General features: G+C 53.7%; 7 protein-coding genes across 7 annotated transcripts; 3 read left to right on the top strand and 4 right to left on the bottom strand.

Annotated features, from left to right (window-relative positions):
- Positions 1-98: 98 nt before the first annotated feature.
- Positions 99-491, top strand: J4E78_010765 (uncharacterized protein; the record flags this gene model as incomplete). Its single annotated transcript, XM_049371341.1, has 1 exon — positions 99-491. The coding sequence occupies one exon, from the start codon at positions 99-101 to the stop codon at positions 489-491; it is 393 nt and encodes a 130-aa protein (XP_049216994.1).
- Positions 492-1,016: 525 nt separating this feature from the next.
- On the bottom strand, positions 1,017-2,091 carry J4E78_010764 (uncharacterized protein; the record flags this gene model as incomplete). Its single annotated transcript, XM_049371340.1, has 2 exons — positions 1,017-1,901; positions 1,951-2,091. The coding sequence occupies 2 exons, from the start codon at positions 2,089-2,091 to the stop codon at positions 1,017-1,019; spliced, it is 1,026 nt and encodes a 341-aa protein (XP_049216993.1).
- Positions 2,092-3,186: 1,095 nt separating this feature from the next.
- J4E78_010763 (uncharacterized protein) lies at positions 3,187-5,672 on the bottom strand (the record flags this gene model as incomplete). The annotated part of the gene is made up of 5 exons (XM_049371339.1): positions 3,187-3,264; positions 3,324-4,777; positions 4,815-4,933; positions 5,151-5,636; positions 5,665-5,672. 5 exons carry the CDS (start codon positions 5,670-5,672, stop codon positions 3,187-3,189), a joined length of 2,145 nt encoding a protein of 714 aa, XP_049216992.1.
- A 1,400-nt stretch (positions 5,673-7,072) lies between these two features.
- On the top strand, positions 7,073-9,616 carry J4E78_010762 (uncharacterized protein; the record flags this gene model as incomplete). The annotated part of the gene is made up of 5 exons (XM_049371338.1): positions 7,073-7,195; positions 7,250-8,019; positions 8,069-8,363; positions 8,409-8,612; positions 8,663-9,616. 5 exons carry the CDS (start codon positions 7,073-7,075, stop codon positions 9,614-9,616), a joined length of 2,346 nt encoding a protein of 781 aa, XP_049216991.1.
- Positions 9,617-9,773: 157 nt separating this feature from the next.
- On the bottom strand, positions 9,774-10,340 carry J4E78_010761 (uncharacterized protein; the record flags this gene model as incomplete). Its single annotated transcript, XM_049371337.1, has 3 exons — positions 9,774-9,905; positions 9,986-10,185; positions 10,289-10,340. 3 exons carry the CDS (start codon positions 10,338-10,340, stop codon positions 9,774-9,776), a joined length of 384 nt encoding a protein of 127 aa, XP_049216990.1.
- A 415-nt stretch (positions 10,341-10,755) lies between these two features.
- J4E78_010760 (uncharacterized protein) lies at positions 10,756-11,909 on the top strand (the record flags this gene model as incomplete). Its single annotated transcript, XM_049371336.1, has 2 exons — positions 10,756-11,254; positions 11,353-11,909. The coding sequence occupies 2 exons, from the start codon at positions 10,756-10,758 to the stop codon at positions 11,907-11,909; spliced, it is 1,056 nt and encodes a 351-aa protein (XP_049216989.1).
- A 364-nt stretch (positions 11,910-12,273) lies between these two features.
- J4E78_010759 (uncharacterized protein) lies at positions 12,274-13,104 on the bottom strand (the record flags this gene model as incomplete). Its single annotated transcript, XM_049371335.1, has 1 exon — positions 12,274-13,104. The coding sequence occupies one exon, from the start codon at positions 13,102-13,104 to the stop codon at positions 12,274-12,276; it is 831 nt and encodes a 276-aa protein (XP_049216988.1).
- Between the last annotated feature and the right edge of the window lie 46 nt (positions 13,105-13,150).

The raw sequence follows: 13,150 nt of genomic DNA, 5'->3' as shown, positions 1-13,150 counted from the left end.
TACTACCCCGTTCCCGGAGCTGGCGTGTCCCAACAACCCCCCAACCCCCCCCCCCCTCCAGAGTCCCACCCCTAATATCCCCGCAAATCCTCAAAACGATGCCCCTCTTCATCCTCGCCATGACCGCCTGCCTCTTCGCCTTCTTCAACTACCAAAAGCAAGAATCCTCCGTCGTAACCGCAACCCTCTACGCTTTACGCACAAACCCGCTCGTGCGCGAGCAGCTCGGCGACGAAATCTACTTTGCGAGTAAATACCCGTGGATCAAGGGCGAGATCAACCAGTTGCATGGGCGCATCGAGATCAGCTTTTGGGTTAAAGGGACGAAGAGGGCGGGTGAGGTTAGGTTGACGTGTAGGAGGAGGGGCAGGGGTGGGCTGTATTATACCAAGGAGTATAGTTTGACGTTGGAGGATGGGACGAGGTTGGAGCTTTATGATCCACAGGGGAATGCTATCGATCCGTTTCAGGCGATTGCTGTGGAGGAGTAGAACAAGAAGTGGATGGCGGGGATGCCGTGGGTGTTATGGGGAGAACAGCAGCTCTGATCTACGAGGGGTGTGGATAGCTAAGGATTGGACAATGCGAAGGCCAACAGCTCGACACGTTCCGGCTGTTGGCAAGCACTTTCGCAAAGCACCAAGTCAGGAAAGATCAGCGAACTCTCACGCTGTGTACCATATGTAAATATATATGCGCATCACATATCACTAAGATGCAATGACGGATCTAGTCATGAAATAGCAATACTAAATATTGCTAAGAGAGGAGTACATACTAGTAAGAACCCCAGAAAAGAAAATACCGCTTCCAATGAAGGACAGCTCGCTCGACAGATAGGCGTCCTTCTGGAGCGTCAACTATAGTAGTCTCAAGGTGCCAAACGCCAATGCTGTGTGTAGCAGTATGCTAATGTAACAACTTAAAGAAAAGAAAAGAAAAGAAAGTGGTATCATAGTAATCGTACTCCATCCTCACAACCTCCCCCACCCCACATCCCTTCAAGTCCAGTCCACCTAAAACTTCTCATAATCCGCCTCAGGCCTCCTAACACTAGGATGATGCGCCAAATTCGGCTTAACAAGATGAGCAAACTGCGGGTTAACATTCAACGGATAGCTAATCTCCGGCATGCGCGCAGTCTCCTCCTCCTGCTCCTCGCGCTGGCGCTGCCAGAACTTCTTGCGTGCGGGCTCGCCCGACGTGGTGCGCGAGTAGATGGAGCTGGAGGGGCGGTGGTGCGAGAAGAAGCTGGGTTTAGCTGGTGACTGGCTGTGGTAGGAAGGGAGGAAGGACTGGCGGGCGTTGCGGAAGGCGCGGAGGGGACTGAAGTCGAATTGCGAGAGGCGGTTTGGGTCTTCCTTGGTGGGGGACGGGACTTGAGGGGAGCCGCAGTCGACGGGTGGGGTGCCTGTGCGCATGGGGGGTGGGCTGTTGTTGAAGTTGCTGCGTGAGGAGGTGCTGCCTGTGTGGTGCGTGGTTATGGTGAAGGCTTTGTGCTTGGGGTCGTATTGGGATTGTGTCTCGGCGTCCTCGTGGAGGGTCATGGCGCCTCGTGAGCGGACCATGCGGGCGGTGATTCGCCGGGACTTGTCGCGGAAGACGAAGCTCGCGACGATGTTGAAGAAGCCGATGACGATGGCTAGGATGCCAGAGGCAACGAGTAGGCGCCAGAAAGGTAGGGTGAGCGACTCTTGGCTCGTGGCTTCCTTGTTCATGTTACCGAGCATGTTGAGCCCGACTATCATCATCGCGCAACCTAGAGTCACGAAGCCATGCGAGGGGCTCAGGAGTGGCCAGTTGCGGGCGTAGAAGTTGCGGAATAGCGAGCATTCTGAGACGATGAAGAAGAGCCCGGCGATTGCGGTGATCACATGGCTCGTGGCATCGAAGAAGAAGAACTGCCTATGTGAGCTTTTGCGAGTCTCAAGAGTAGGTTTTTAGACGTACCTTGGAGATGATAAAGGTCTTCACCAGCATGACCACGCTGCTGGCGACCACGGAAGCGAGAGCAATGATGTTCAGACCGCGCAAAACGTTGAGGATAATGTAGCCCGGACCAGCCAGGTGTTCGGCTGAGAGAAGCGCCATTTCGTTCGTGTAGAGAGAGTCGTAGGATACTGAATCGTCCAAGTTCGTAGAGAGATACAATTGGTCTGTCCAGCAGTCGCGTCGAGCGTAGGGGTAAAGAAGAGAGAGAGAGAGCGTATAGATTGAACAAGTTAAGTTTACGAAGATAAATGTAAAAGGGAGTGTCCCACGCCGTCAAGGCAGCAGCACGCCTTCAACAATAGTAACAATAACGAACAATAGAGACGTGAAGACTGAAGATAAAATGGAGAAGCAAGAACTCCAGGTGAAGGACGAGGGGAGCCTCAGGACATAATTCGCCGCTAGCCTGACCTGCCCATAGTCGCGAACCTTACAATAGAATCCAATGTCGACCATCGCGCTGGGAAAGGCTCGTCGCCTCACCTTCGAGTGGCCCAAACGACTCCAGCGACCGTAGTCGCGCCCGTACTACCGGCCCATGTGAAACGCTCCCCGCTAGACTCGGCGGGAACGGCACTGCGAGAGGGCGGCCCAGTCAATCATTTTGCAGCGAGCAGACTCGGCTGCGAAATTGTTGCAAGGCATCGTACAGGGTCAACGTGGGGTTTTGGCATCCAGCCGATGAGGCGCGGTTTGGTCGAGGTGTGGCAGTCGCGTAATGATTGGTGTTGACGCCTTGAAACGCGCTCGCGTAGCCGCAAGGGCCGTGTTTCAGAGCTAGAAACATCCGCACGCCATGGGCTGCACCACCGCGGGCGGCAAGACATAAGCGGGCCTTCAATCGTTGGTAGCCCGTCCGTCCAATATGAGGCGCCACAGTCTCGGAGTCGTTGTTTTGGGGTGCGTGCAGTGGAGATGGAAGGCGCGAGACTGGCGGGTACATAGGGCGCCAAGCGAGGGTCTGTCAGCAACGGAAGTTTGTTCCAAGTGCGCTCCACATGCTCGTCCTTGATCAAACCATCATCGGCTTGTAGAGTCTTGTAAAGGGCCGGAGACAGGATGTTTAGTCACCACAGCGGATGTATGCGTCACACATGTCCAATCAACGGGTAAAGAGATATCATCATATTGCAGTCCAAGAACAATAGGGTATGATGCGGTAAAAGACCATACAGTGCGCCAACAACCGATGGTTCAGTTGATAGTGAGCTCTCCCCCAAACACTTTGCCCACTCGATATGCCTGCCGCGAGCGGGGCAGTCGACCATTAACCTAGAAAGATTGTCAGTCCACTGCTCTATTACTCTGAAAGACCGGCTATGGTGACTTACCAACGTAACATTTCGAAAAACCAGTTCGTTGCCGTCACTGAAAGGGCGAGTATTGGTCGGAAGATTGAAGACCTGTAGCAAAGACTGATTCTCATCGCGATCGTTCGGAGCAGAGTCGCGACCCGCCGTTGATCTCTCCGCTGTGTGATGAGACTTCCATGCACCATCGCTTTCATCATGAATATCCTCCCGCCCGTATTTTCGCACATGTGCCAAACGCCAGTTCGCTCCAAAGAATTGCTTCCGTGATGGCCTAGCCTTGATCTCTTCAATCTTTGCAGCCTTCTCTTCCGATGTCATGGTCTCAATTGACGGCGCTATATTGGGCGAGTATGCACTCCGGAAGTCCGTTCCGCGTTGGGCTTCGAGATCGTCGACAGGCGCCCTTGTCAGACGTGAGACAGTAGCACGCTCGAATGGGTTGTATCCTGGTTCAACATCTGTACTAACCTCCTCCATCATTGGTGTCGGTAGAGAATCGTGAGTTATAGCATTCCGGCGGCTTGGTGCACTCTTGATAGCTCGGGTAGTTCTTCTCTTGATCTGCGTTGGCTGTTCATCCTGGATTCCCTCGTTCTGCATGACATTGTCCGCTACAGCACGCTGTAATGTAATCTTCATGGCATTCCCGTGACCGTCCTGGGGTCCCAGTACTGGAGGCAAAGGAAGGTACTCGTGGTACTCTTCCTCGTATTTCGCCCTATTGGCTGTGCTAGTAAAGTTGTACACAACCCGTTCATATGGCCGTCCTGAAGGCTTCACGCCGTAGAACTCAGGTTGATGGGAGAGAACTGACTTAAGACTCTTCTCCCAGGCGCCTTGGCCTTTTTTCAAGTAGGAGAATCTCAAAGCCAGCCAGTCGATTATCTCCAACGCGGTCATACCTGTGCCTTGTGCACACACCAGGGCTATCCTAGCTAAATCGCGGTTTGTGTGACGCTTCGTTGGTATAGACGGACCTGAGTGTGCTTCGATTGGGCTTTCAAAGATATTGGAATCTCTTTCAACCGTCTCATTCGACTTTGAAACCGCTGACTCTTGTTCCTTGGCCGCTGCAGGGGCAGCTCGATCCGGCAAACAATTGGTAGAAGGGTGCTTAGGCGACATGTGCGTACCCACTTCGGTAGGTTCAGGAATAGTGGATCCCGGATTCCGAGATTCGTCTTCTCCTAGCAGATCTGAATTATGTGTTGAGCCGGAACGAAAAACATAGGGACCGGACGTTCGTGCTAAGTCGTCGAGATCTGACGTCTCAGCGGGTTGGACAGAGCGCTCTCGCGGCTCATTGACTCGTGGTACTGATGCGCTGTTGGACGATGAACGTTCCGGGATTATCTCGTTGGGTGACATGGTCTTCTGGCCAAGAGTTTCAGCAATCGACGTTACTTCTATCGGCGCACTCTGCTCAAGGGAGGTTTCTTGTGAAGTGACCAAGGCATCTGGAGCTGGGGTATCTGCGGAGGATAAGCCAGGCAGAGCATTTTCACGAACCTTCCCTATATCCGGCAGGATCTTTGCCCGATCTGGATCGGAACAGGACAAGGGGCTGGTCTTGGCCGTTGTTGACCCAGGCTTGTCCTCTGACATGGGCGGAACATGTGTTGAGGAAACTATTTCCACTTCATGATTACCTAATCTTGCAGCTGATGGATGACTGATCGAATTTGCCGAGCTCGTTGGCAGGAGTGACGCATGACGACGAGCGGTGTCAACATCCGGAGTCTCCGGTATCTCATGTTGGCCCATTTCTGCAATACGTGATTTTGTGCGACAGCCGGGACTATACATCGATCAGACTTGTCTGGAATAAAACATGCACCCACGTACCAATGAGCATCTTTCTCTCCGGCCTTGACTAATGCTGTCTGTTTTCGACATCCCGAGCAAAGAGCTGTGAAGGGGACCTGGTTGTGAGTGTGGCTCAGATCATCGAGGGCCAATGCATCCTCATCATCTTGCGTAGAGGTGTTTTGTTGGGAGACACGGGCGTTGGGAAGGTTTTCTGGTAAATGCTCGGGTATAGAACTGTCAAACTGGCTCGACCGTTGTGATGGTGTGTTCGGAATCTCTGTGCGCTCGAGCAGCTTTGGTTCAAGTGGCTGAGATGGGCCCAAAACATCCTTGGGTTTATTGAGATTGACAGACGTGGCAGCACTCGGAGTGGTCAGGGCGATCTCAGGCTCCACACGCTTTTCAGGAATGACCTCTGGGACACGATCTGGTGGCACGGCATTTGGAACTCGGTGGGCGAATCTCGGTTTCAACAATTCTCTCACGACAGAGTGACTAGCGGGGGCCGGTGCTGAGGACACGCTGGAAGGCTTACGTGTTCCGATATCACTCAAGCATGCTGAGCATCGCCACTGTAGCCTGTCTTCTTTAGCCTTTATTTATCATGAAGATGCGAGCACCTTACGGATTAGTGCCCGGGGCAAGCGGAGGCTTTCGACAGCTATCATGGTATGATCTAGAGCATCCCGAGCATGCGACTATCGGGTTATAGCTCGTGGCACTGGATTTATCACAGATGAGACAGGTAGCTTTAGGAAGTGAACCGGACTTCGAGGGCTTTCTTGATTGAGATACATGGCGCCTTCCTGAGATATCGCGGGCGTTCCGGTTTACATGTGGTTGAGGAGCAGTTGGTGCTGGGAACGATTTGGAGACCGGTATTCCCCCCGCGTTCCGGTTACTTTGCGCAGTCGAGGCGGCTACAACGTGTTCATTAAAGCTATAGTACTCGTCAGTACAGTTAAGTATTCTTCAACATCATCCGTACCTGTGCGTGATTGCGCTAGGGTCAGTCGAAAGACCTGCCTTTTGAATCGTCGAGTTGGGCTTGCCGGATGTTGTACGTTGACGCTTCAGTGGAGGCGGTGATATCACACTCTTTCGGCGCGGCTGTGTGTGACTTTGGCTCACGGTGGGAGGCTTCTCTGAGACTTCCTTGTCGACAATGCCAGGCCGACCATGATGTGGCAGCTTGGGACGAGGTTCAGAAAGCGCCTGTTGTTCACTCTCATGATCCTCCATTTGGAATGTTGGACGGAGGTAGAAGCTAGTACCTATCATAGTACATGAATGTTAGCGTGTACTCTTGGATTATCGTTGAAAAAGTCAAGCGACAATGAACGATGTGGACCAGTTCTCTTCAGTTTGTTTGTTGCATGGCAGCATCTCGCTGCACTGGAGGCTTCCGCTTTCTTTCTTCAACGGGCAAGCACGCGCAAACAGTGAAGGCCGCGACATACTAGGCCACGCAGCAGGCGCAAAGGCAAACCATCTCAGTGTTCTCAGCGATCTAACCTTTTACCAATGGTCATCATGCGAGAAGGGATCCGCGTCAGTTGTCAGTGCTTGATTACTTACTTGCTGTGTGGTTCAATCCGCTGACCCGACTCGGAATAGAGTGGGCTTAGTCCGGAGAGACGCGTCTAGGACAAGGTGCCGCTTCCGCGCGACATACGGGAGAAGACGATGTGAGAACAGCCTGCGAGCAGCCATGCGGAGTTTGTGATTTCTCATGCGTGTGGGTGAGAGAACGATGCGAGGCGGCAAGTAAAGGCGAGAGTGCGCCGATTGTTGTGTCGTCCGGTGTTGAGGACGGAAAGAATCAAGGGCTCCAGGGCTGTGCGTTGAGCGTGGATCGCGCTATCACGTGCCGATGATCCGGTGGGGCAGGCGCATCTGGCCTCTACGTGCACTTGCATGTGCTTGCGGTACAGATTCACCAAAGTTACAGCAGCGCTATGAATTTTCTCAAATCAGCGGTCGCATCTGCGATATCGCAAGGCCCGGCCTTTGGTTACACATTTGGGGATCGGGTCGATTTGAACGACTCCATCTGGACACTGCACAACGGCACAAAGCGAGTATGGCCCGGAGGTCTGCCTGTGCGCGAACACCTGCTAACGTACGCCTGCTAGGAAGACGGCTCTAAATGCAGCATCTTCTCCTTCGACATAACCGCCAACAAGTCGCGACTGCCCCTCGCTCGCAATGCGCTCCGCAAACTACGCACCCTGCGTCATCCAGGAGTCGTGAAGGTCTTGGACACGGTAGAGACGGAGACATATATCTACATCGCGACCGAACGACTCAGCCCACTCAGCTGGCATGTTAAGAGGAAGAGTCTGACAGAAGAGACCACAAAATGGGGGCTACACAACATTGCGAAGACGCTCAAGTTCGTGAATGCCGATGCTGCGTCGATACACGGCTGCATCCGCCCAGCCTCTATATTCTTCAGCGAGAGCGGGGAGTGGAAACTTGGCGGCTTCGATGCGCTGAGCTCTGTGAAAGAGGACGATTCAATAATACCCACGTATGGCGGTCTCATACCGGATGCGGGACGATACATGGCTCCTGAGGTTTCGAAAGGAGGGTGGGAGGTCGTTAAACAGAACCCGACACACGCCGTAGATGCATACAACTATGGTATCCTTATCTTCGAGGTCTTCAACGGCAGCTACAACAGCAGCGACCAGCTAGGGCAAATGAAGAGCATTCCACCAAGCATGCACCAATCATACAAACGCCTCCTCAACCCAAACCCAAAGTCGCGTATGAGCGTGGGCCAGTTTTTGGATCAGGGAAAGCGGATCGGAGGCTTCTTCCAAACACCATTGATTCAAGTGACGGACGACATTGAGAATCTGGGATTGAAAGCTGAGGACGAGCGGAATGAGCTACTCGGGTAGGTGATTCCAGAATCCATTTCTAACCAGTGTACTGACCTATCATAGAAAGCTCGATGCGGTCGCGGACGACTTCCCGGCGGATTTCTTCAAGATGAAGGTACTTCCTGAACTACTGAAGTCTGTCGAGTTTGGGGGCGGAGGTGCCAAGGTATTCAGTACTGTCATGCAAATCGGACAGAAGCTTTCCGACGACGAGTACGAAACTCAAATCACACCGGTTGTTGTACGGCTTTTCGCAAACCCAGATCGAGGGATACGGGTCTGCTTGTTAGACAACCTGCCGCTCATGATTGATCATCTACCTCAGAAGCTTGTGAACGATAAGATTTTCCCGCAGATGGTAAGCGCCACTTCAATTTCTTGAACGAAATGCTAACATCGTCAGGTGACTGGATTCTCGGACATCGCACCGGTAGTGAGAGAACAGACAGTGAAAGCTATTCTTACCGTGGTACCCAAGTTATCAGACAGAACAGTGAATGGCGAGCTTCTTCGCCATCTAGCAAAGACGGCAAACGATGAACAACCCGGTATTCGGACCAACACTACAATCTGTCTAGGAAAGATTGCGCGGAACTTGGGCGCTAGTGTACGTCTTGATGTGTTCGACGTACAAAACAGACACTAACATGTTGACAGAGCCGAGCCAAAGTCCTCGCAGCCGCTTTCTCTCGCTCGCTACGTGACCCGTTCGTACACGCTCGAAACGCTGCGCTGCTTGCGCTGGCCGCAACAGCCGACCTCTTCACGGAAGATGACTGTGCGACCAAGCTGCTCCCCATCATGTGTCCTTCTTTGGTAGACAAAGAGAAACTCATTCGCGACCAAGCACAGAAGAGTGTTGACATCTACATTGCGCGGATCCGCAAGTTCGCGGCCACAATGCCGGATACCGTGCTACCATCACCAGGTCTCGCCGCTGGCGGGGGACCTACCCCACGGATTGGGACACCTGCAAATGATACCTCGTGGGCCGGCTGGGCCATTTCAAGCTTCACAAACAAGTTAGCATCTACAAGCGGCGAGATGCAGGCCAACTCTGTGACCAATGGAGCAGCGGATCAAAGATCGTCCTCTGTACCACCAGCCACCACAATAACCAGCAAACCACCAGTTCCCGTAGCATCAAAACCCGGAATGACTCTCCATAGCGCAAAGAGTACCGCCTCAATTCCTACCATCAAATCACCAGATCCAGCAGCGGCGTTTGATGACGAGGCAGAGGACTTCAACAATGACTGGGGCGGCTTCGCGGACGAAGAAGAAAATCCACAAGACGAGGAGGACCCATGGGGTACACCAGCCGTGTCGAAGCCAGCATCCACAACGTCATATGATGACAAGGGCGAGCCAGACTTCGCGGGATGGTTGGCAGCTCAATCGAATGCGAAGAAGCCCACGAAGAACGCTCTTCCAAAGGGTCTTACTAAATCAGCTACGCCAGCAGCAAGGGCTTCTCGACCGGCGGTAGGAAGCAGGTCGAGCACGACGGGAACAACGAGAAAAGTCATCGTACCGCCCAAGAAAGAGGTCAAGAAAGAAGAGCCGAAGGCGGATGAAGAAGAGGAAGGCTGGGGTGATGCCTGGGATTGATAAGGTATCTCGCAAATGATGTCGATTGTTCAGCATAGCGACGGCGTCTTTGAGATGGGTTGCACCTGATAGATCTCATTGCAAGATCGTATGACTAGTTTTAGAGATTACAATCTTAGGGATACATAATGTTACAAATGACGGCGTTTGTCGAGCTCTACGCTTTCTTCTCTTCCTTTTCCCGCTTGCCGAATGTGTAGGCTAGACCGCAACCTGCTACGTTGATCGCGCAGAGAGCGAGTGAGCCTCCTCTTACTATGCCGCGAGCGCTGAGCTTGTTCTTGATGCCCTGTTTTTGGTTAGATTTTGCCACTCTCAGTGTAGTCCGATGAAAGAATTCTTCGACGTGAAGGAATGGTTTAAACATACCTGACTTCTCCGCATAGCGAGCAATGCATACAGTCCACTCCATGCAGCCGTTATGCCAGCAGCATCGGTCTTGTAGTTGCTCAAGTTCAGGTAGGAGGAGAAGAGCAAGACGGGTGTGAACGTCATGGGGAAGAACTGGAACGGACGGGCATGTTGGGCTGTGATTAGGGTGGCGAGGAGCGTTGGCGGTACGGAGTTCTCTGTAGAAGAATGATTGAGTTAGTGACTTTGCCTCGATGTTTGTACAAGACAATGTGAGGCACGTGCGAGGAGGTGAATAAGGAAGTGATAGGATAGACGTACCTCCCCAATTCCTCAGCGATTGCAGCATGGAGGCTTTCGGTTGTTCGGGCATCGTGGGGTCTGGGTGTGCTGTTCAAGTGCGTAAAAGAATTGACGGATGGGTGAATATGTCCGGTGCTCAGGAACAAATGCGCGCAGAAGGGTACATGGGTTGAGATTGGGTGAAGACCATGACGTTGGTCCGGCAAGTGGACCGCCCGCCCGTGCCAACCCAGCACATGGAAACTGGCCTCCGGGACTCGCGAACTTCGACAGACAACAGATAACGCTTTAACGACTAATACCACCACAACCCCGTCACGGGACGATATTTGATTCACGCACACCCATCGCCATCGCCGCCAAATCATCACCAGCCGTCCACACTTGCGCATCGGCCTCCCACCCCCACCGCTGCCTGCCCCGGCAGCACAATCTCCCACCACAACACACCGATACCCCACAAACCGCCTCTCACACACGACACAATGTCGGGCAAAACCTCGGGCTCCGACGCCAAATCGCGAGACCACCACGACGGCAGCGCCGGCCGAGCCTTCACGGTCGAGCAAAAAGCCGCCGTAATACGCATCAAATCATGCGCGCCAACCGCCTACTACAAGATCCTCGGCCTGGAAGAAGTAAAAGCCAGCTGTTCAGACTCGGACATCAAGAAAGCGTACCGCAAGCTCTCCCTCCTCACGCATCCGGACAAGAACGGGTATGATGGTGCGGACGATGCGTTCAAGCTGGTCAGCAAGGCGTTCCAGGTGCTGAGCGATCCGGATAAGAAGAAGAAGTACGATCAATTTGGCGGGGATCCAGATGCGCGGTTTGATCCGAGGGCGCATGCGAGTGCGAATGGAGGGGGTGGTGCGAGTCCGTTTGGGAATGGGTTTGCGAGAAGAGGGGGTGGGTTTGAGGAGGAGATGACGCCTGAAGAGTTGTTTAGACAGTTCTTTGGGGGTGCGTTTGGAGGGCCTTTTGGTACGTTTTCCTTTGCCTGGAAACCTCGGTCTTGAAGTCGTGGTCCATACTGCACAACAGGAACAACAAGAAGACGCCAACAAACTAACACACCACAGGCGGCATGGACACAGGCCCAGGATTCGTCTTCAACCTCGGCGGCGGCCCCGGCGTCCGCGTCCACCAATTCGGCGGCGGCCGCCCGCGCAGACGCCCCGGCACCGCCGTCCCCCCCGGCAGCGAAGGCCAACAAAACCTCTCCTCCGCCTTCGCCAACCTGCTCCCCCTGCTCTTCCTCTTCGTCCTCCCCCTCCTCTCCTCCCTCTTCTCCGGCTCAACCTCCACCTCCGCAAGCCCCAACCTCGTCTTCGAAACACCGCGCTCACCCAACACACTCAAGCGCGTGTCCACGCGGATAAAGATAGATTACTACGTCGATCCCAAGGAAGTGCATGATTACACGCCGAAGAAGTGGCGCAAGTTGGATGATATCGCTGAGAATCAGTATGTGCATATTACGAATACGAGGTGTCAGAATGAGAGAGTGAGGCAGAGGAGGGCGATGGAAGAGGCGCAGGGGTGGTTTAGTGTCGATCAGGAGGCTATGAATAAGGCGCGGAATATGGAGTTGAAGAATTGTAATAAGCTGAGGAAGTTGGGCGTGGATGTTTACTAGATCAGGAGGCGGTTGAGATGAATGCGTTCTGGTTTTGATGAGGGATAGACTTTTGTCGTACGTTCGGCTGTACGTATCTTGATGGTGGAGGGTGGGAGGATTGGTTCTCAGAGGGAGTTGTTCCGGGGATATAATTAAGTCTCAGATGGACGCATGGCGCATAGAGGCGTATGGTAGCGTCGACTGCGCGTTCAGGCGCAGGATTCCCTTCTTGAGCGAGATTTACTCTATTCCCGTTCGCGTTCATATATACATCTATCCATACTCATCAAGATCCTGTCTATACCCCCCCACTCCAAGTCAACTAATCATACATATATACAAAATCTATCCTACAACCCACATCCACCCACCACACCCACATCTAAAACCCCCAAAACCTCGCCATCCTCATCTTAACCCCCTCCCAACTATTCAACTTGGGCCTAACATCCAAATAAAAATTCAACGCCTTCCCCACCTTCCCCTCATCCCTGCCCGCATAAAAATCAATCACATACTCAACCTTCGTCCCACACCGATCCACCACCCAATCATGGCGATCAAACGGCGGCTGATACCCCATCAGACTCTTCCACCTTGCCCGCGGCGTTAAACTCGTGCTCAACCCAGAGAAACTCGCCAATTTAGGCCCGCCGCATTTCTCGCTCCCGCGCCCGCTTTCCCAGCTCTTGATCTCGTGCCACGCGCGCTCGTTGACGGCGTTGTGGATGGGCACTATGGTGCGCATGTCTGGGGCGGAGGGGTCGTAGGATTTGCGGCGCATGGCGTCGAAGAACATTTGCTCGGACGGGTAGATCCAGTTTCCGGTTTTTTTGTCTGAGCCGGTGTCGCGCTCGTTGTTTGCTGGTCGTGCATTGGGTAAGGGTTGTGCTGCGATTTGGTCGGGGAGGGCGCGTGGTATTGTGCTTACTTCGCGGTCGGTGCCGAGGCGGATTTGCGAGAGGATGCTTGTGCTGCTTGGGGGTGGGGAGGTGGTGCTTTGGTCGAGCGTGGAGGAGTCGCAGGATTGCTGGACGGCGGATTGGGAGGGTGCTGGCGCGGCGGCGGCGGCGGCGGCGGCGGGTGTTGGGATGGGTGTGCTATGGGGAGTTGGTGGTGTGGAGCCGTTTTGGGCGCGGGCTTGAGCGAGCCATGCTTCGCGTGTCTTGTGGTCGACGGGGCAGGCGGCTGCTGGGTCGTCTTGCGAGGACATTGTGGTGGAGATGTGTGAGGTTGGTTTTGTCGGGTTCCGAGAAACT

The sequence above is a fragment of the Alternaria triticimaculans genome (assembly GCF_023758025.1).
Source record: "Alternaria triticimaculans strain BMP 0046 chromosome Unknown scaffold_38, whole genome shotgun sequence".
Taxonomy (NCBI): Eukaryota; Fungi; Ascomycota; class Dothideomycetes; order Pleosporales; family Pleosporaceae; genus Alternaria; species Alternaria triticimaculans.
This window is presented reverse-complemented; position numbering and strand designations above follow the sequence as displayed.